Source organism: Salvelinus namaycush, chromosome 1, assembly GCF_016432855.1.
Source record: "Salvelinus namaycush isolate Seneca chromosome 1, SaNama_1.0, whole genome shotgun sequence".
Classification (NCBI taxonomy): domain Eukaryota; kingdom Metazoa; phylum Chordata; class Actinopteri; order Salmoniformes; family Salmonidae; genus Salvelinus; species Salvelinus namaycush.
In genome coordinates, this window is record NC_052307.1 from 27,193,448 (window position 1) to 27,216,678 (window position 23,231).

The following is a 23,231-nucleotide window of genomic DNA, read 5'->3' on the forward strand; positions in this document are numbered from 1 at the left end:
GGTGCACCTCAGCAACGCTCAAGGTCCTAAACGATATCATAACTGCCATCGATAAGAGACGTTACTGTGCAGCCGTATTCATCGACCTGGCCAAGGCTTTCGACTCTGTCAATCACCACATTCTTATCAGCAGACTCAACAGCCTTGTTTTCTCAAATGATTACCTCGCCTGGTTCACCAACTACTTCTCTGATAGAGTTCAATGTGTCAAATCGGAGGGCCTGTTGTCCGGACCTCTGGCAGTCTCTATGGGGGTGCCACAGGGTTCAATTCTCGGGCCGACTCTCTTCTCTGTATACATCACTGATGTTGCTCTTGCTGCTGGTGATTCTCTGATCCACCTCTACGCAGACGACACCATTCTGTATACTTCTGGCCCTTCTTTGGACACTGTGTTAACTAACCTCCAGACGAGCTTCAATGCCATACAGCTCTCCTTCCATGTCCTCCAACTGCTCTTAAATGCAAGTAAAACTAAATGTATGCTCTTCAACCGATCACTGCCTGCACCTGCCCGCCCATCCAGCATCACTACTCTGGACGGCTCCGACTTAGAATATGTGGACAACTACAAATACCTAGGTGTCTGGTTAGACTGTAAACTCACCTTACACTCACATTAAACATCTCCAATCCAATACCCTCGTAAAACTGATCATCCTACCAATCCTTGACTTTGGCGATGTCACTTATAAAATGGCCTCCAACACTCTACTCAACAAATTGGATGCAGTCTATCACAGTGCCATCCATTTGTCACCAAAGCCCCATATACTACCCACCACTGCGACCTGTACGCTCTCGTTGGCTGGCCCTTGGTTCATACTCGTTGCCAAACCCACTGGCTCCAGGTCATCTACAAGTCTCTGCTAGGTAAAGCCCCGCCTTTTCTCAGCTCACTGGTCACCATAGCAGCACCCACCCGTAGCACGCGCTCCAGCAGGTATATCTCACTGGTCACCCCCAAAGCCAATTCTTCCTTTGGCCGCCTTTCCTTCCAGTTCTCTGCTGCCAATGACTGGAACGAACTTCAAAAATCACTGAAGCTGGAGACTCATATCTCCCTCACTAGCTTTAAGCACCAGCTGTCAGAGCAGCTCACAGATCACTGCACCTGTACATAGCCCATCTGTAAATAGCACATCCAACTACCTCATCCCCATACTGTATTTATTTATTTATCTTGCTCCTTTGCACCACAGTATCTCTACTTGCACATTCATCTTCTGCAGATCTACCATTCCAGTGTTTTAATTGCTATATTGTAATTTCTTCGCAACCATGGCCTATTTATTGCCTTAACTCCCTTATCTTACCTCATTTGCACTCACTGTATATAGACTTTTTGTTTTCTTTTTTCTACTGTATTATTGACTGTATGTTTTGTTTATTCCATGTGTAACTCTGTCTTGTTGTATGTGTCGAACTGCTATGCTTTATCTTGGCCAGGTCACAGTTGCAAATGAGAACTTGTTCTCAACTAGCCTACCTGGTTAAATAAAGGTGAAATAATAAATAAATAAATAAATGTGTAGATACAGTGTGGACATTATTGGAGGGAAAGAGAGAGGATGAGATCTAGTATGAGGGAGAAGGGGATACAGGAAATTAGTTTAAAGAGTATATTGAGTAGAACGTCATTAGATATAGTCTTAAATATTTTGTTATCTTTTTTTAGAGCAATGGGGCTGGCAGGTAGGATTTAGTTTCTCCCTGTCTCTGGCTCACACTCCAGTACAGTAGGTTGCGGTAATGCAGCATAACGTTGAATGCCAACCGCTGATAAACCTCACCGAAGAAGAAGAATAAACCGGAAATAGCGACAGGCCCTAAGAATTTTTACTTGTCGGACTTTTTTGTTATTCACGGTCTGGTAGTTGTCGTTATTGAGTTTCCGGACGAGAGATAATCATGAAGATGACGGAGGAAAACAACGATGGAAATTCGACAATAACAATGGAAGATGTCCAAAGTCTTATAAAAAAGAAAGATACTATTGAAGAACAAATTAAAGCTTACTACGACGTTTTGGAAGATGTACGTTTGTAACGTTACATGGATACGTTGTTTGTTTACATTTTGGACCAACTGACGTTAGCGAGCTAACGCTAACTTGCGAGCTCAAATGTGGTTATTTTTCCAATATGTTGTAGCTAATTTACGTCAATCACTGCTAGCTTTATTCAGTCTATTATCTAACGTTAGAAACAACGTGTGTGTGCGTGTTGTGAGGCTATTATATGACGCAAGAAATATGATTCCCCGTCAATAATTTGTGTGTGTTCTCTTTTAGCAAGAGGTTGGAATGGAAGGTCCTTTGGTTGATGCAGAGGGATTCCCCCGCGCAGATGTTAATGTGTACCAGATCAGAACAACAAGGCACAGTATTTCTTGTAAGAGAGCTTGTAGTACTGCTGTGCAATATAACATGTTTTAACTGACACATTACTTGACAACAGTCAGACAAACTATTTACAGTGTAGTGTGTAAGGGGTTCCATTGTTCGTGGGTGCTACTGCCTACTGAATTTTTCCCGGCTAACTATGGCCACCTTGTCGATGTGGCAGGTCTACAGAATGATCACAAAGCCATCATGGTGGAAATCGAGGAGGCCCTGCACAGGCTGCATGCTCTAGAGAAGGCGAAGCGGGAGCAGGACCAGGCAGAATCCCAGACTGAGTCCATGGAGCAGGAAGTCACCCTGCCCTCTCCCTTTGCTCGTGTGGATGCTGTCTCACAAGGCTCCCCTGCCTGTCAGGCTGTGAGTGTTTACAGTTTCTAGATTGACCTAAAAGTTATATAGAATTTGTTTACAACACAGACATTGTTATTTACTTTGTGTGTTTGTTTGGGGTTATTTAAGAGTGTTTTTTTTCCAGTTGTGATACATTTATGTTTTTTCCCATAGGGCTTGCGAATTAGTGATGAAATCATAGCATTTGGATCCATCAACACAGGGAACTTCCAGAACCTGCAGAATATTGCCTCAGTGGTTCAGCATAGTGAAGGGGTATGTTAGTCTGTGACTATAATAATCTTGTTATAACCACTTGTATTTTATTGTGCCAAATAACCTAATCATTGGCGGGGTAACGTGCCATTATGACAGCAATATGAAATGCAGTCACTACAGTGATAACTTACCATGCGTGACATGTTGTCTTTTCTGTTCCTTAGAAGCCATTAAACGTTACAGTGATTCGAAATGGCCAGAAGACCCAAATGGGACTTACCCCACAGCGGTGGTCGGGCAGAGGTTTACTGGGGTGAGTGTCCTACCTATTGAGGTAGAGATTAGACTGATTACTATTTGATCTAACTTTACTGTGGTTCACATTTAAAATACATGCCAAAATGCATATCATATACAGTGTCTTCAGAAAGTATTCACACCACTTGACTTTTTCCACATGTTGCTGTGTTACAGCCTGAATGAAACATTTATTATTGAGATTGTGTGCCACTGGCTTACACACAATACCCCATAATGTCAAAGTGGAATTATGTTTTTATATATTTTTTTTTTATAGAAATTCATTAAAAATTCAAAGCAAAAATGTCTTGCATTAATAAGTATTCAGACCCTTTGTTAAGGCGAGCCTAAATAAGTTCAGGAGTAAAAATTGGCTTAACATGTCACATATAATAAGTTGCATGGACTCCCTCTGTGTGCAGTAGTAGTGTTTAACATGATTTCTGAATGACTAACTCATCTCTGTACCCCACACATACAATTATCTGCAAGGTCCCTCAGTGGAGCAGTGAATTTCAAACACAGATTCAGCAACAAAGACCATGGAGATTTCCCAGTGCCTTGCAAAGAAAGGCACCTATTGGCAGTGGTGGAAAAAGTACCCAACTGTCATACTTGAGTAAAAGTAAAGCTACCTTTTTATAGAAAATGACTCAAGTAGAAGTGAAAGTCACCCAGTAAAATTCTACTTGGGTTAAAGTTTTAAAGTATTTGGTTTAAAATATACTTAAGTATCAAAAGTAAAATTCCTTATATTAAGCAAACCAGATGGCACCATTTTCTTGTTTTTAATTTATTTACAGAAAGCAAGGGGCACACTCCAACATTCAGACATCATTTATAAATGAAGCATGTGTTTTTTAATGAGTCCGCCAGATCAGAGGCAGTAGGGATGACCAGGGATGTTCGGTTGATAAGTGAGTGAATTGGACTATTTTCATGTCCTGCTAAGCATTCAAGATGTATCGAGTACTTTTGGGTATCAAGGAAAATGTATGGAGTAAAAAGTACAATATTTTATTTTAAGGAATGTAGTAAATTTAAAGTAGTCAAAAATATAAATAGTGGAGATACCACTGCTTATTGGTAGATGGGAAGAAAAAAAACAGACATTGAAATCCCTTTGAGCATGGTGAAGTTATTAATTACACTTTGGATGCTGTATCAATACACCCAGTTCCTACAATGATACAGGAATCCTTTCTAACTCAGTTGTCGGGGAGAGGAAGGAAAACACTCCTAATGAATTTCACCATTAGGACATTGGTGACTATAAAACAGTTACAGAGTTTAATGTCTGTAATAGGATAACTGAGGATGGATTAACAACATTGTAGTTACTGCACAATACTAACCTAAATGACAGTTAAAAGACGGAAGAATATACAGAATTTAAAAAATATGACAAAACATTCATTCTGTTTGCAATAAGGCACTAAAATAAAACTGCAAAAATGTGGCAAAGAATTTATCTTTATGTCCTGAATACAAAGTGTTATGTTTGGGGCAAACACGACACATCGCTTAGTACCACTCTTCGTATTTTCAGGCATGTGGTGTGAATACTGCGTTTTCAATAAATATGCAAAAATTTCTAAAAACATATTTTCATTTTGTCATTATGGGGTATTGTGTATAGATGGGTGAGAGAGAAAAAAAATATTTAATCTATTTATAATTCAGGCTGTAACACAAGAAAATGTGGACTAAGTCAAGGAGTATGAATACTTTCTGAAGGCACTCTAATTCATCACCTGAGATATTTATTTTAGTAGTAGTAGTTTATAAACTATTTTACATGTAGGCCATACTTGGCAGCTAAAAGCTGAATTGCAGTACACAAGTAAAAAAATATGAATGGCATGAGTATAGGTCTGGACTAAATTCTGAGTACTTTAAGCCTCCGACACATGGAGCGACAGTCAATAGCACAAGGCTTGAACAGAGTGCAGGTGGCCAACAGAAGGAGCTGAGCAGCCAGATCAGGTCGTCTGGGGGTAGGCAGGTAGCTCGAGGCGTCTCGACTTCCGTACCTGTGGAATGAGATGTCGTTTGTATTTTTTTAATTAAAATTTTCATCACCAATTTCGTGGTATCCAATTGGTAGTAGTTACCGTCTCAACACTGCAACTCCCGTACGGACTCGGGAGAGGAGAAGATCAAGAGCCATGCGTCCTCCGAAACACAACCCAACCAAGCCGCACTGCTTCTTGACACAATGCCCATCCAACCCGGAATCCAGCCGCACCAATGTGTCGGAGGAAACACCGTACACCTGGCGACTGTGTCAGCGTGCACTGTGCCCGGCCCGCCACAGGAGTCGCTAGTGTACGATGAGACAAGGATATCCCTGCCGGCCATACCCTCCCTAACCTCTCTAGTGGCACAGCTAGCACTGCGATACAGTGCCTTCGACCACTGCGCCACTCGGGATGCCCTTGTATTTTATCTCCCCATGCTCTCACTCAGGATACAGTCCATTCATAACTTTGGGATAATACTCTTGAGAAATGAATTCCTCACTGCCAATTCGCCACTGAATTGTAGTCCCCCTCTTCAATCAAGGAGTCCATAGAAACCGCCCAATGTAGGCCAATGTATTCCAATCAAAACCACTAGCTGGCATTGTTAGCTAAATTATAATTAATCATGTATTTCATTTCTATAGTGCTTTTCATAGAATCTCAAACCGCTTCAAGAGCAAAAAACAACAAGCAATATTATATGACAGGTCAACTAATAGAGGCCAAGTCTTTGAAAGCTGCATCCTGGAGAGATGGAGAGGGTCAGTTTATGGCTTGAGCGGAGGGAGCTGGTCAGAGGATGGTAGAGGATGGAAATTGTGTCTGCTGATGATCTTGTAGAGGGCAAGTCTGAGAACCAGTCTGACTTTTATAGCCATTGGACGTAGCTACTAGACTTCTCCTCTTCCATTCTGTGTAGCACCCACTTGGGTGATGCTCTAGCAGATCTGGTTGCCAGAAAGCTCACCACACAGTTCAGAATAGTAGCTAGTCGTCCTCATTACGAGCCCTCTGCCTCAGCACTGCTGTATTCCTCGATCTCCAATTCCTCTCACGCTTCAGGTGACTCCTCAAATGAGATAGCTATCTTGAAAAACTGGTTTGCCATTGGAAATGTCAGATGTCAGGATTTTGGGCAGGATTTTACTTTATCCAGACTAAATCTATACTAATTTGGCTAGCCAGCACCATGACAACTGTAGAAGATAAACTATTGACTTCTTATTAATTGTTTTCCCAACAGATGTAACATTGTGCCCATCCACAGATGATAAGGACCATGTGACCAGCAAGATCGTAAGGGTTCAACTTTACCACCAACCTTACTCTGTTATGCCACTGGATGGCTATGAGTAAAGGAATTGTTTGAGCCCATAAATTAGAAGACTGACATTTTCAACTGATTCAATGTCAATTTAATGTTCTAATAAAAAGTATTAACATTATTTTCTTTGAGTTTACATATTGCTTTCAGTGTGAAAAATATATATTTTTAAATATTCATCTGACATTTCCATTTGCCCAACTCCTCACCTCAACTAAAAAACATTTGACACATTTTTGATATTAGAGACATTTACAATTTCCACAAAGCCTAAGCAATTTAGCTTGGGGAGCCATTGTAGTTTTTCTGGTTTCAGGCAAAGTTTACTCAACAATAGGCGGCAGGTAGGCTAGTGGTTAGATCGTTGGGCCAGTACCCGAAAAGTTGCTGGATTGAATCCCCGAGCTGACAAGGTAAAAATCTGTCGTTCTGCCCCTAAACAAGGCAGTTAACCCACTGTTCCCTGGTAGGCCGTTAATTGACGTGCCTTGTTAAATAAATGCAAACATTTAAAAAAAGATATATATATATATATATATATATATATATATATATATATACAGTTGAAGTCGGAAGTTTACATCATTAAAACTCGTTTTTCAACCACTCCACAAATTTCTTGTTAACAAACAATAGTTTTGGCAAGTCGGTTAGGACATCTACTTTGTGCATGACACAAGTAATTTTTCCAACAATTGTTTACAGACAGATTATTTCACTTATAATTCACTGTATCACAATTCCAGTGGGTCAGAAGTTTACATACACTAAGTTGACTGTGCCTTTAAACAGCTTGGAAAATTCCAGAAAATTATGTCATGGCTTTAGAAGCTTCTGATAGGCTAATTGACATAATTTGAGTCAATTGGAGTGGTACCTGTGGATGTATTTCAAGGCCTACCTTCAAACTCAGTGCCTCTTTGCTTGACATCATGGGAAAATCAAAAGAAATCAGCCAAGACCTCAGAAAAATAATTGTAGACCTCCACAAGTCTGGTTCATCCTTGAGAGCAATTTCTAAATGCCTGAAGGTACCACGTTCATCTGTACAAACAATAGTACGTAAGTACAAACACCATGGGACCACGCAGCCATCAAACCGCTCAGGAAGTAGAAGCGTTCTGTCTCCTAGAGATGAACGTACTTTGGTGCGAAAAGTGCAAATCAATCCCAGAACAACAGCAAAAGACCTTGTGAAAATGCTGGAGGAAACAGGTACAAAAGTATCTATATCCACAGTAAAACGAGTCCTATATCGACATAACATGAAAGGCCACTCAGCAAGGAAGAAGCCACTGCTCCAAAACCGCAATAAAAAAAACAGACTACGGTTTGCAACTGCACATGGGGACAAAGATTGTACTTTTTGGAGAAATGTCCTCTGGTCTGATGAACAAAAATAGAACTGTTTGGCCATAATGACCATCGTTATGTTTGAAGGAAAAAGGGGGAGGCTTGCATGCCGAAGAAGCGCCATCCCAACCGTGAAGCACGGGGGTGGCAGCATCATGTTGTGGGAGTTCTTTGCTGCAGGAGGGACTGGTGCACTTCACAAAATAGATGGCATCATGAGGTAGGAAAATTATTTGGATATATTGAAGCAACATCTCAAGACATCAGTCAGGAAGTTAAAGCTTGGTCGCAAATGGGTCTTCCAAATGGACAATGACCCCAAGCATACTTCCAAAGATGTGGCAAAATGGCTTAAGGACAACAAAGTCAAGGTATTGGAGTGGTCATCATGGGCAGAACTGAAAAAGCGTGTGAGCAAGGAGGCCTACAAACCTGACTCAGTTACACCAGCTCTGTCAGGAGGAAATGGCCAAATTCACCCAACTTATTGTGGGAAGCTTGTGGAAAGCTACCCGAAACATTTAACCCAAGTTAAACATTTTTAAGGCAATGCTACCAAATACTAATTGAGTGTATGTAAACTTCTGACCCACTGGGAATGTGATGAAAGAAAGAAAAGCTGAAAGAAATCATTCTCTCTACTATTATTCTGACATTTCACATTCTTAAAATAAAGTGGTGATCCTAACTGACCTAAGACAGGAAATTTTTACGAGGATTAAATGTCAGGAATTGTTAAAAACTGAGTTTAAATGTATTTGTATGTGTATGTAAACTTCTGACTTCAACTGTATATGTAGCAGAAAAGCTGTAAAAAAACAAAGATATGTGTCCTCCGAAGAGGGACAAATATGGATGGGTTAATAATAATAAAAAAATTACAAAAAATAAACATGGTGAGCAATGTTTGGAACTGTGAGGGAACAAAAACACACACACACAATTTTTGTTTTATTGTTTATATATCGTGTTATTTTAAATTTGTGTGACTGTCTCATTGTATCAGTGTTTTGTTATTTGTCATGTTCTGTTTTTTGTGTGGACCCCAGGAAGAGTATCTGCTGCTTCTGCAAAAGCAGAATAACCTAACAATCATCGAATCGCAATGCATAAAGAATCGTGAGAATCGCAATACATATCATATCGGCATCTAAGTATGGTGATAATATTGTATCGTGAGGTTCCTGGCAATTCCCAGCCTTACTGGTTATATCTGTTTACAATGATATTCAACATACAGTGTCCATCTAGAACAACAAGAGAATATGAAAGGATATAAATAGCATGTTTATGGTTGTTGGTAACCTGAATAAAGATGAGGTTTATTGTTCAGTCCTGTACAGTGTAGTCTTAGATGAAAAGGGGACCAAAAAATATATAAAAAATATAAGAAATTAACCTCTGTCAAGTTTCATGGGGAGCGTCGCTGGTCTCTCCAGAGATGTTCAATCGGGTTTGGGATCTGGCTGGGCCACTTAAGGTCACTCCTGCATTGCCTTGGCTGTGTGTTTAGGGTCATTGTCCTGTTGGAAGGTGAACCTTCATCCCAGTCTGAGGTCCTGAGCACTCTGGAACAGGTTTTCATCAAGGATCTCTCTGTACTTTGCTCCATTCATCTTTCCCTCGATCCTGACTAGTCACCCAGTCTCTGCCGCTGAAAAACATCCCCACAGCATGATACTGCCACCCCCATCCTTCACAGTAGGGATGGTGCCAGGTTTCCTCCAGACGTGACGCATACAGGCCAAAGAGTTCAATCTTTGTTTCATCAGACCAGATAATCTTGTTTTTCATGGTCAGAGTCCTTTAGGTGCCTCCAAATGGGCTGTCATGTGCCTTTTACTGAGGAGTGGCTTCCATCTGGCCACTCTACCATAAAGGCCTGATTAGGGGAGTGTTGCAAAGATGGTTGTCCTTCTGGAAGGTTCTCCCATCTCCACAGAGGAACTCTAGAGCTCTGCCAGAGTGACCATTGGGTTCTTGGTCACCTCCCTGACCAAGGCCCTTCTCCGATTGCTCAGTTTGGCAGGGCGGCCAGCTCTAGGAAGAGTCTTGGTGGTTCCGAACTTCTTGCATTTAAGAATGGTGGAGGCCACTGTGTTCTTGTGGACCTTCAATGCTGCAGACATGTTTTGGTACCCTTCCCCAGATCTGTGCCTCGTCACAATCCTGTCTTGGAGCTCTACGGACTATTCCTTTGACCTCATGGCTTGGTTTTTGCTCTGACATGCACTGTCAACTGTGGGACCTTATATAGACAGGTGTGTGCCTTTCCAAATCATGTACAATCAATTGAATTTACTAAAGGTGGACTCAAATCAAGTTGTAGAAACATCTCAAGGATGATCAATGCAAACAGGATGCACCTGAGCTCAATTTCGAGTCTCATAAAAAATGCTTAATGTATTTTAATACATTTTCTAACATTTCAAAAAACTTGTTTTCACTTTGTCTGTATGGGGTATTGTGTGTAGATTGAGGAGGAGTAAAAAATATTTAATACATTTTACAATAAGGCTGTAACGTCACAAAATGTGGAAAAAGGGAAGGTTTCTGAATACTTTCCGAATGCACTGTATATTTTTCATTAGCAAAATGACAGCTAAGCACATTGAATCTGTTTGTTGTTGATAGCTACTGCCCTCATGGTACCCATCTATTTCAGATGGTATTTGTCTGAAAACACAGTAGGCCTGTGAATACTTGAGTCATGTCAGGCATTGGAACCGAGAGTAATGACCCCTTGCCAAGCCCCCCAGAGGAGCAGCAGGCCGCAACTGGCACCGAAGCAAAGCAGCAGCCAGACAAGGATGGAGAAGATTTGCATCAGAGAGAAGAGAAGAATGGTAAAGAGCAGGTTGAAAGGCTTGACTGTCAGTGGACAGAATGGGGACTAAGACAGATGATCAGTCTAAAATACATGGGAATCCGACTCTGTCTACCCAGACACCTCAATGACACTGTTACCCAAGCAATCCCCTCATGTTTTTTAATTTTTTAACCTTTTAACTAGGCAAGTCATTTAAGAACAAATTCTTATTTACGACGCTGGGCCAATTGTGCACCGCCCTATGGGACTCCAAATCACGTCCGGTTGTGATACAGCCTGGAATCGAACTAGGGTCTGTAGTGACGCCTCTAGCACTGAGATGCAGTGCCTTAGACCGCTTTGACACTCGGGAGCCCCCCAAGTAAAAACTCATGCACTTGTAAAAATTAATCTAGCTTTCTATCATAAACATTTGTATTCAACTAGATATATATCTAAGAAACACTAAGTTTAATATCAGAAATGTAATGTAGTGTTCTTGTGTATTGTGACAGACACTGGAGTGGGCCTTTGGGGTGCACCAGGCTTTTACTGTCTTCAGCCTTCAGGACCAGGATCAGCTGGTGATCTTATATGTTGGCACCCATGTAGCCGTCATGTACAACCAAACCTCAAATTCACAACACTTCCTTCAGGTAAGTTCCAGCAGTTGCACGCAACGAGTGCACTCAATGCACTCAACGAGGTCAGATGCTTGCAAAGACCTGTGGGTATATGGAATGAATGCTATGTCTATGTTGTTAGGAATGCCAGTGTTCAATGGCAAAGGGAAAGCTAAAAAAATAACTGTTCAAGGCAAATAGTATTGACACAAACTTGATGCTTACCTACAGGGGCACAGCAGACCCATTTTATGTTTCTGTGTGAGTTGACAGCAACAGGAAAGTCTGGTCATCATTTGGGATTCCTTTTTACAATAGCACTTTATTCTAAAAGTACATTCATATTTTTTATGTATCTAGTATAAATGTGTTATTCTGAAACAGTGGTTGTTTGGCTTCTATTCCAGGATTCATGTGCGGACATAATTTGACATGCCACCCTGGGGGAGGGGCGGGGGGGGGGGCTGTTGCAGCTTTGGCACTGTTAAAGGACTCCAAATACTTGGTAAAAGTTGGAGCTGGAGAAGTTCAGGTAAGCTAGTAAAGGGCCAGGGGACCCTTTTATAAACCATGAGTATGTACAAAATATACCCCAAAATGTGCATGCATGCACCAGTTTTCACGCAAAAGTTGGCATTTATTTTAAAAAATTACTTTACCTGAGAATGTGCTCACCTCCCAGCAAACTTTAGACCATGCGTACACACCTCTGCTAGTGGTTGAAATATTGCATTGCAACCTGGCAAGAAGGCCTACAGTTAGTGTTTGTGCAAATGGGAGATATAATGAAAAGCTTATTCATAAAAAAGAAAAGAAAAACTCTAACAACAATGTAGCCATTTGCCATTAGTGAAAAGAGTGAAAATCTATGTTTTATTTTTAGAATTAATAATTAGACAGGAATATTTTTCCTATTTATTTTATTTTCATAACCTTTGCAGAGTAAACTCCTCACCTTTTCTGGCAGTGATGGATTCATATTCCCAAAGGAGCCATACAACAAATTACCATGTGCATCTCTCATTTACAGTAATTGGACCTAGTAGCCTTGTAAAATAGATACAGTAGGCTGGCTATATGTATTTCAAGTTTTGCAATATCATAATACCGGTATACAGTAGTAAGTACTGTAATTTATTGTTTTTATTTATTGCCTGTCCTAGACAATGTTTCAGAATTCAGGGGCAGATCATATTGATGTTGGATAAAAGTCGATGCAAAACATTGTTGAATTCAAATCTTCTGCTGAATTTTCCATTGTTTTCTCTTTCAGAAACTGACACAGTCTTTTTCCAGATACAGCCAGCATAAATCAGTGCTAAAGATTAAAACAGTTTATGTAAGATATATTTTATTGTTTTGGTAGGCTACAGTAATGCTGTGCGATAGGAGCCCGAAATCATTGCCTATTTACTTTCAGAGTTGCCTATTTAATCTCAGAGCCTATATGTAGGCAGGACATAGAAACCCAATAATTTATTGATAAACTAAATATTGAACAACAATTCGTATTTCCATGCCATGCCCTAATGCCACTAAATATCTGTGTGCGCTATTTCTGAAAAGACTGCCCATGCACAAAAATATTTAGATTTATCAAATTTGGCGCACGCCATTCATACACATGTTTCCTGTTATAAATCAGACCTGTTGTAGAAAGCTCCGGCTGAATAACACCCACCATTCACATTTTATGGTGACAGTAACGCCCTTACGTATTTGCTGTATAATTTGGAAGTATTGGAATTAGGCCAAGACAGTAGGCCTATATCTAAAGGAAATATCAATGGCAAACTTGATCAAATGTTTTTGGAGGTGTTGGCAGAAATGTTTTTTTTGTGACCATATCTCCCGTGCATGCCGCAAAGGCGGAGGTGTTGCTAACATTTACGATAGCAAATTTCAATTTACAAAAAAAAAACGAAGTTTTCGTCTTTTGAGCTTCTAGTCATGAAATCTATGCAGCCTACTCAATCACTTTTTATAGCTACTGTTTACAGGCCTCCTGGGCCATATACAGCGTTCCTCACTGAGTTCCCTGAATTCCTATCGGACCTTGTAGTCATAGCAGATAATATTCAAATTTTTGGTGATTTTAATATTCACATGGAAAAGTCCACAGACCCACTCCAAAAGGCTTTCGGAGCCATCATCGACTCAGTGGGTTTTGTCCAACATGTCTCTGGACCTACTCACTGTCACAGTCATACTCTGGACCTAGTTTTGTCCCAGGGAATAAATGTTGTGGATCTTAATGTTTTTCCTCATAATCCTGGACTATCGGACCACCATTTTATTACGTTTGTAATCGCAACAAATGATCTGCTCAGACCCCAACCAAGGAGCATCAAAAGTCGTGCTATAAATACTCAGACAACCCAAAGATTCCTTGATGCCCTTCCCTCTGCCTACTCAAGGGCGTCAGAGGACAAAAATCAGTTAACCGCCTAACTGAGGAACTCAATTTAACCTTGCGCAATACCCTAGATGCAGTTGCACCCCTAAAAACTAAAAACATTTGTCATAAGAAACTAGCTCCCTGGTATACAGAAAATACCCGAGCTCTGAAGCAAGCTTCCAGAAAATTGGTACGGAAATGGCGCCACACCAAACTGGAAGTCTTCTGACTAGCTTGGAAAGACAGTACCGTGCAGTATCGAAGAGCCCTCACTGCTGCTCGATCATCCTATTTTTCCAACTTAATTGAGGAAAATAAGAACACTCCGAAATGTCTTTTTGATACTGTTGCAAAGCTAACTTAAAAGCAGCATTCCCCAAGAGACGATGGCTTTCACTTCAGCAGTAATAAATTCATGAACTTCTTTGAGGAAAAGATCATGATCATTAAAAAGCAAATTACGGACTCCTCTTTAAATCTGCGTATTCCTCCAAAGCTCAGTTGTCCTGAGTCTGCACAACTCTGCCAGGACCTAGGATCAAGAGAGACACTCAACTGTTTTAGTACTATATCTCTTGACACAATGATGAAAATAATCATGGCCTCTAAACCTTCAAGCTGCATACTGGACCCTATTCCAACTAAACTACTGAAAGAGCTGCTTCCTGTGCTTGGCCCTCCTATGTTGAACATAATAAACGGCTCTCTATCCACCGGATGTGTACCAAACTCACTAAAAGTGGCAGTAATAAAGCCTCTCTTGAAAAAGCCAAACCTTGACCCAGAAAATATAAAAAACTATCGGCCTATATCGAATCTTCCATTCCTCTCAAACATTTTAGAAAAAGCTGTTGCACGGCAACTCACTGCCTTCCTGAAGACAGACAATGTATACGAAATACTTCAGTCTGGTTTTAGACTCCATCATAGCAATGAGACTGCACTTGTGAAGGTGGTAAATTACCTTTTAATGGCGTCAGACCGAGGCTCTGCATCTGTCCTCGTGCTCCTAGACCTTAGTGCTGCTTTTGATACCATCGATCACCACATTCTTTTGGAGAGATTGGAAACCCAAATTGGTCTACACGGACAAATTCTGGCCTGGTTTAGATCTTATCTGTCGGAAAGATATCAGTTTGTCTCTGTGAATGGTTTGTCCTCTGACAAATCAACTGTAAATTTCGGTGTTCCTCAAGGTTCCGTTTTAGGACCACTATTGTTTTCACTATATATTTGACCTCTTGGATGTCATTCGAAAACATAATGTTAACTTTCACTGCTATGCGGATGACACACAGCTGTACATTTCAATGAAACATGGTGAAGCTGTCACGCCCTGACCTTAGAAAGCCTTTTTTATGTCTCTTTTTGGTTTGGTCAGGGTGTGATTTGGGTGGGCATTCTATGTCCTTTATTTCTATGATTTTGTGTGTCTATGTGTAGTTGCCTGTCAGCACTCGTTTGTATAGCTTCACGTTTCATTTTGTTATTTTGTTAGTTTGTTCAGTGTTCATTCTTTTAATAAATAAGAATGTATGCATACCACGCTGCGCCTTGGTCCGATTCAGATGACGAACGTGACAGAAGCCCCAAAATTGCCCTCGCTAGAAGCCTGTGTTTCAGACATAAGGAAGTGGATGGCTGCAAACTTTCTACTTTTAAACTCGGACAAAACAGAGATGCTTGTTCTAGGTCCCAATAAACAAAGAGATCTTCTGTTGGATCTGACAATTCATCTTGATGGTTGTACAGTCATCTCAAATAAAACTGTGAAGGACCTCGGCGTTACTCTGGACCCTGATCTCTCTTTTGACGAACATATCAAGACTGTTTCAAGGACAGCTTTTTTCCATCTAGGTAACATTGCAAAAATCAGAAACTTTCTGTCCAAAAATGATGCAGAAAAATTAATCCATGCTTTTGTTACTTCTAGGTTAGACTACTGCAATGCTCTACTTTCCGGCTACCCGGATAAAGCACAAAGTAAACTTCAGTTAGTGCTAAATACGGCTGCTAGAATCCTCAAGCCCTCAGAAAATAAATTGCAGACCTACACAAGTCACGTTCATCCTGGGGAGCAATTTCCAAATCTTCTTTTATTGTTGCTCTTTTATTTTTTACTTTAGTTTATTTAGTAAATATTTTTCTTAACTTTTATTTTTCTTAAAACTGCATTGTTGGTTAATGGCTTGTAAGTAAGCTAAGATGTTTTTTATCCGGTGAGAATCAGTGTGATGCCAGCTGGTGCCCCAGTGTATGTGAAACGTATCTGCTTTGTCCTACTTCTCCCTTTAATCCCTCTCTTGTCTGTAGGAATTTTGTCCTGTCTACAGTCAGCTTGAGGGTGGTACATGTGAATGCACAGGACGGTGTGACGAAGCCGCTACTGCGAAAGCATTGCAAGGCACTGCACGCTGTGGCCTGTCACCCCCAGCAACCAGTTGTTGCCTTGGGCAGCACAGTGGCATCCTGAAGGTGTGGGACTATGAGCGCAAGGTGTCCATCTGCAGCAGGGTCTTTGAGAAGGAGAGGCAGATTCAGTGTATCGCCTATGACCCCCAAGGTGACCCAGCAGGCCAGAGGCTTTTGTCAGTTTAATTTCCTATAAGTGAATCTATATGCATACGTAGAAAGATCTCACATTGATATTCTTACAATTGATTTGTGTTATACGGAGAACTCCCCTTAAAAACAACATGTTCTCTGTCTGTGTTTGTGTGAGTTGGCTCAGCTTTGACCAGGCTATCCTGTGTGTCAGTGAACAGGATTATACTTGGCGGTTGGATTTGCAAGTGGAGCTGTCCATGTACTGGATGCTTGCACATAGCAGAGTGAGGCAGAGGAGCGACTCAACTACAGCCAAGACTGCATCACTCACATTACCTTCTCTCCAGACTCCCTCTACCTGGCCACAGCAGTGAGCAGACACTATGTGGTTCTGGCATTGGGATTGGAAAGTAAGAGGTTTGAGCCCTCTACCTTGAAGCATTATAATCAAACTGAAGCTAACAAATTGCACGTTTCCCTCGTGTTTTGTTGCTACTGTCAGGATGCTGGAAAAGCGGAAATGGTGTTTGGCTTATACACTGGTAGGAGCGTGCAGTGCTGGAAGTACCTGGTGAGGCATCACTCCTACTATAAGCCCATCAGCGACTTCCTATTTGGGGTGTACCTGGACAGCACCCAACCCAGACTATTCTCCCTGGGCATGGACCAGACCTTCACACTTAGTAGGGCTCTGGTTTACTTACATGCAGTGGTTCTTTACTTGCTGAACCACTAGGCATGCTGAAACACGTTGGATGACTTTGCCTTGGTATGTGGTGGTGATTGATTAGGTGGAGTATGACCTGGAGAATAGCAATGAGAATGAGCTGCTGATCCTGAGCGCATTGAGCAGAGCGTCGGGCCCACCTGTGTGGCTTGGTGCACACCCATCACCACAGAGGATTTCCTGCTCACCGCCTCTGGCCTCTACAAAATGAAGCTTTTCAACAGGATCACCAAGATGTGCAGGTCAGCACCCAAATAACAGTCTGTAAAAATATGATTAGTCCTCTTATTTCACGGCATCTCTGTGTCATTGGGGTGTAGTATGAAGGCCACAAATGAAGGATCATGACCCTAGCTCTCATTAAATGGCATACATCACAAAAGACAAAGTAAGTGTTGATTCACGTGCAATCGTATCAAACTACCTCCTCAGTCAGACCAAATATGTATGAAAGTCTTTATTTTAGGGGCCAGACTTGTGTGCATTTCTTGCCTAATGAAGATATACTGGTTTCATTGTCACTTGTCATTGTGTTCTTGTTCAAGGTGGATCTCGAGATTCTGCCCATTGATGGGAACCCCCAAGTCCTCTGCTCTGATTTGCCACCCAACAGGGGTATCTGCTATGGCCTACTCCAATGACGTTCTATATGTCTTCACTGCTGGGGGTCTGACTGAAGTCCTCTCATGGTAGATTAGTTTAAAGTGAGTAGACCATTGAGTTTTCCTGTTGAACATATACTGAATCGTTGTCTCATGATTTTAGTGCATTAGAAACAGAGAACTCTTTAGAGTAGGTCAAACTGATATCTTTACCATGTAACCATCAATATTCATAACTGTATAGAGTGGGTACATCAGTTATGGCTGTACAATACTTGTGCGTTTGTTCTGACACTTACATTTTTCCCTTTAGGAAATGGAGGACTTTTTCTATTACTGTCAGCTGCGTAAACAAGGCATTGACTCCATGGAGATCCGACAGGTGTCCACCCGAATCCCACTAGCAAAGGTCCCTTTTATCATAAGGGCTCTGGGCTTCTTCCCCATTGAGCAAGAGGTACAAAGTCCTTAATGAGGACTAATGCGATGACTAGGCTATTGTGGGAAACGATTGATTAATCGATTACTTTGATAATTTTCTGTTTTCGTTCCTCATTTTGTTATACTTTGTTTTAAGTTATAATGAGTTATAAAAATGAGTTAGGTTCAGTATAGAAATAATGTTTGTTGATCATGACTCTCTCCAGCTGGAGGACATGCAGAACGAAGTAAAGTTCAGCAGGTATGCTGAGACTGTGAAATATGTGACCGACATAGACCTGGAGGAGTTCATTAAGGTGTACGTCAACCAACAGCCAACATTTGGTATCTCCAAGAAGTAGTTGCTTCACACTTTCCAGGTCCTGGGTGATGAGAGAGCATGTAGTGAACAGGGACGAGCTGCTGGAACTCTTCCAGGACAGAGATGTGCTAGGCTAGCTGCCTGTAAATTTGCATCTTCTTAGTCTCCACACGTCTGTTTGCTGTGCCTGTATATTTCTATGCAGGGTAGTGTCAGTATCTACAATTTGCTAGCTTTATGTCTTTATGTTCCCTTGTTCTGAGGCAGCGCTGGTATTTCATTCTAATAATACGTCAACTCTCTTTTTGCCTCAGCGGAACACATCACTGAGGACAAGCTGGCAGAATTTTTCACCACACTGGTAGGACTGAATCCAGAGAGGGGGAGATCTGAGCTGGAAGCCATTGAATGTGATGGTATGTATCACCATGTTAAGCTCAGAGTAGTGTCTAAAAATGTGATAATGAGACAGACTACACAGCTTTGATAGTCCACCATTAAAAGTGTGTGTGGGACAGATTCAGAAGACATGCTGGATTGTGAGATCCTGGAGGAGATTTCCATGGAAACATTTTCTAATGATTTCCTGGGGATTGTTCCCTCCTCCCAAGAGGGAATGTTGTCCTCCTCAGGGTCAGAAGTTGTATGGAAATTACATGTTTTTTATTTTGGAAAAGTTTTTATTTATCAATTTCCTTTAAAAACAGCTCACTTTAATTTACATTGTTTATACACATAAAAACGGCATAAAACAGCATTCGAGTATTACATTTACATTTGTTAAAAATCTTCAATCTACAGAGCTTGTGCTGCTAGGTGATCTAAACTGGGACATGCTTAACACCCCGACCATCCTACATTCTAAGCTTGATGCCCTCAATCTCACACAAATTATCAATGAACCCACCAGGTATAACCCCAAATCCGTAAATACGGGCACCCTCATAGATATCATCCTAACCAACTTGCACTCCAAATACACCTCTGCTGTCTTTCTATCAAGATCTCAGCGATCACTGCCTCATTGCCTGCATCCGTAATAGGTCTGTGGTCAAACGACCACCCCTCATCACTGTCAAACGCTCCCTGAAACACTTCAGCGAGCAGGCCTTTCTAATCGACCTGCCCCGGGTATCCTGGAAGGATATTGACCTCATCCCGTCAGTAGAGGATGCCTGGTTATTCTTTAAAAGTGCCTTCCTCACAATCTTAAAAAAGCATGCCCCATTCAAAAAATGTAGAACCAGGAACAGATATAGCCCTTGGTTCTCTCCAGACCTGACTGCACTTGACCAGCACAAAAACATCCTGTGGCGTTCTGCATTAGCATCAAATAGCCCCCGCGATATGCAACTTTTCAAGGAAGTTATTAAGAACCAATATACACAGACAGTTTGGAAAGCTAAGGCTAGCTTTTTCAAGCAGAAATTTGCATCTTGTAGCACAAACTCAAAAAAGTTCTGGGACACTGTAAAGTCCATGAAGAATAGGAGCACCTCCTCCCAGCTGCCCACTGCACTGAGGCTACCCCGATCAACAGCCCTCCACCCCCCACAGCAATTCGCCAAGCCTCCCCCATTTCTCCTTCACCCAAATCCAGATAACTGATGTTCTGAAAGATCTGCAAAATCTGGACCCCTACAAATCAGCCGGGCTAGACAATCTGGACCCTCTCTTTCTAAAATTATCTGCCAAAATTGTTGCAACCCCTATTACTAGCCTGTTCAACCTCTTTTGTATCGTCTGAGATCCCCAAAGATTGGAAAGCTGCCGCGGGCATCCCCCTCTTCAAAGGGGGAGACACTCTAGACCCAAACTGTTATAGACCTATATCCATCCTGCCCTGCCTTTCTAAAAATCTTCGAAAGCCAAGTTAACAAACAGATTATCGACCATTTCGAATCCCACCGTTCCTTCTCCGCTATGCAATCTGGTTTCAGAGCTGGTCATGGGTGCACCTCAGCCACGCTCAAGGTCCTAAACGATATCATAACCGCCATCGATAAGAGACATTACTGTGCAGCCGTATTCATCGACCTGGCCAAGGCTTTCGACTCTGTCAATCACCACATTCTTATCGGCAGACTCAACAGCCTTGGTTTCTCAAATGATTGCCTCGCCTGGTTCACCAACTACGTCTCTGATAGAGTTCAGTGTGTCAAATCGGAGGGCCTGTTGTCCGGACCTCTGGCAGTCTCTATGGGGGTGCCACAGGGTTCAATTCTCGGGCCGACTCTCTTCTCTGTATACATCAATGATGTCGCTCTTGCTGCTGGTGATTCTCTGATCCACCTCTACGCAGACGACACCATTCTGTATACCTCTGGCTCTTCTTTGGACACTGTGTTAACTAACCTCCAGACGAGCTTCAATGCCATACAACTCTCCTTCCGTGGCCTCCAACTGCTCTTAAATGCAAGTAAAACTAAATGCATGCTCTTCAACCAATCGCTGCCTGCACCTGCCCGCCCATCCAGCATCACTACTCTGAACGGTTCTGACTTAGAATATGTGGACAACTACAAATACCTAGGTGTCTGGTTAGACTAAACTCTCACATTAAGCATCTCCAATCCAAAATTAAATCGAGAATCGGCTTCCTATTTCGCAACAAAGCATCCTTCACTCATGCTGCCAAACATACCCTCGTAAAACTGACCATCCTACCAATCCTTGACTTTGGCAATGTCACTTATAAAATAGCCTCCAACACTCTACTCAACCAATTGGATGCAGTCTATCACAGTGCCATCCGTTTTGTCACCAAAGCCCCATATACTACCCACCACTGTGACCTGTACGCTCTCGTTGGCTGGCCCTCGCTTCATACTCGTCGCCAAACCCACTGGCTCCAGGTCATCTACAAGTCTCTGCTTGGTAAAGCCCCGCCTTATCTCAGCTCACTGGTCACCATAGCAGCACCCAACCGTAGCACGCGCTCCAATCTCACTGGTCACCCCCAAAGCCAATTCTTCCTTTGGCCGCCTTTCCTTCCAGTTCTCTGCTGCCAGTGACTGGAACGAACTGCAAAAATCACTGAAGCTGGAGACTCATATCTCCCTCACTAGCTTTAAGCACCAGCTGTCAGAGCAGCTCACAGATCACTGCACCTGTACATAGCCCATCTGTAAATAGCCCATCCAACTACCTCAGCCCCATACTGTATTTATTTATTTATCTTGCTCCTTTGCACCCCAGTATCTCTACTTGCACATTCATCTTCTGCATATCTACCATTCCAGTGTTTAATTGCTATATTGTAATTACTTCGCCACCATGGCCTATTTATTGCCTTACCTCCCTTATCCTACCTCATTTGCACATACTGTATATATACTTTTTCTACTGTATGTTTTTTATTCCATGTGCAACTCTGTGTTGATGTATGTGTCAAACTGCTTTGCTTTATCTTGGTCAGGTCGCAGTTGCAAATGAGAACTTGTTCTCAACTAGCCTACCTGGTTAAATATAGGTTAAAAAGTACATGTTAAAAACAATAGAAACAACCTTGAATAAAAGTATGTTTTCTTGTAAAACCTCATTCTGTAAAAGCCATTTAAAATGTATACAAATTATTTAACAAAGGAAAAACATTTTTAAGACATGAAAAACATGTTAAAAAATCACTTTGTTAAAAGGCTGTCTTCGGTCCTTTGTACAGGAACAGGGTGAGTCCTTATCAAACTCACCTCCTCCTGCTCCTCCGAATCAATTACCGTCCTGTCCGTTGGGGCTCAGAGGAGATCCCTCCCCTAAGCACATCGCTCTAGGCACCACAGCGCTGTCAGGTTGTGGCCGCCGGCTCCTTGGGTGTTGTGGGGGACCCTTCGTCTGGGGTCGAGGCTCCCTTTCTTCTGTTCCACCCCAGGGCTTCCGTGGCTACCATGGCCACTACCTGGGGGGTAGTCTCTACTCGTTTCGCTACCAGCAGGTTGCGGGAGGACCACAGTGCTTCCTTCAGACATGTGAGGGTGGGCCAGAGCTTGGTGAAGGCCCTTGGTGGAATAGGCCTTCGGCCCACCCCATACAGCACGAGCTGGGGCGTTAAGTCCTCCCCTGCTGGCAGACACGGGGAGATCAGGGGGCCTGTTTCATTCCACAGTTCCCTGGCAGCTCTGCACTCCCAGAGCGAGTGCCTCACCAACTCATCTTGGCCGCAGCCTGGTCGAGGGCACGCGGATGTCCTCGCCATGCCCCGGGATTGCATAACGGCCCTGACTTGGAGGATCTCGTGGGCGACCATCTAGGACAGGTCCCGGTGCCAATTCAGCAGTGCAAGATGGGCCACATTGCGCCAAACCGTTGTGGGCTCACCTATAGTAAGCCTGCGCACTGTACACACTGGTTCCTGCTCCTGCACAAGAGAGAGAAGAGAGCGGTGTTTAGTTAAAACCGTGACTGCTTCTTTTTCCAGTTTAAAATGTCTTAACTTCTGGAGCTGGACATAGTGTGTGGGGAGCAGAAAAGAGACTGGGGCTCGCAGGTCGACTGGGATCAGCCTCAGGGTTCTGAGGTAAGATCCCAGGCAGAACCGTGCTAGGGCCTGGGTCTTGTTGTTGAACGGGGAGGTGGCAAGAGTGAGATGTAAATCATGACGGGGAGGTGGCAAGAGTGCTGTAAAAGACTCATGGGAAGTATCTAGTTCATGAAGCACACACATACAGAATACAGGTTTCCTCATGGGTGCAGTTTGATGTGACCTTTAATTGGCTATGATTGGCTAATAAAGATCAATTGAATACAGCATATGTTATGACAAGAAAAAATAAATAACACATTTAATTGCAAATGTTTTTAATTTATTTGTGCCAAGTAATTATACTTTAAAA

At 42.2% G+C, this 23,231-nt stretch overlaps 1 protein-coding gene and 1 long non-coding RNA gene across 2 annotated transcripts; both read left to right on the top strand.

Annotated features, from left to right (window-relative positions):
• The first annotated feature begins 1,836 nt into the window (after positions 1-1,836).
• On the top strand, positions 1,837-6,722 carry LOC120021811 (26S proteasome non-ATPase regulatory subunit 9-like). The gene is made up of 6 exons (XM_038965693.1): positions 1,837-2,037; positions 2,294-2,393; positions 2,568-2,761; positions 2,909-3,010; positions 3,178-3,266; positions 6,521-6,722. The coding sequence occupies exons 1-6, from the start codon at positions 1,912-1,914 to the stop codon at positions 6,546-6,548; spliced, it is 639 nt and encodes a 212-aa protein (XP_038821621.1). The 5' UTR covers positions 1,837-1,911; the 3' UTR covers positions 6,549-6,722.
• A 9,043-nt stretch (positions 6,723-15,765) lies between these two features.
• On the top strand, positions 15,766-23,172 carry LOC120022030. Its single transcript, XR_005472583.1, has 5 exons — positions 15,766-17,300; positions 17,604-17,762; positions 17,974-18,117; positions 18,717-18,818; positions 22,064-23,172. It is a non-coding gene; the product is annotated as an uncharacterized LOC120022030 (long non-coding RNA).
• Positions 23,173-23,231: the final 59 nt, after the last annotated feature.

Bases quoted from the DNA above. Each gene is read 5' to 3' on its own strand.
- LOC120021811 (XM_038965693.1), top strand. From the start codon at position 1,912: ATGAAGATGACGGAGGAAAACAACGATGGAAATTCGACAATAACAATG. The intron at 2,394-2,567 runs GTAAGAGAGCTT...TCGATGTGGCAG, and splicing joins AACAAGGCACAGTATTTCTT to GTCTACAGAATGATCACAAA. The intron at 3,267-6,520 runs GTGAGTGTCCTA...TTTTCCCAACAG, and splicing joins TCGGGCAGAGGTTTACTGGG to ATGTAACATTGTGCCCATCC.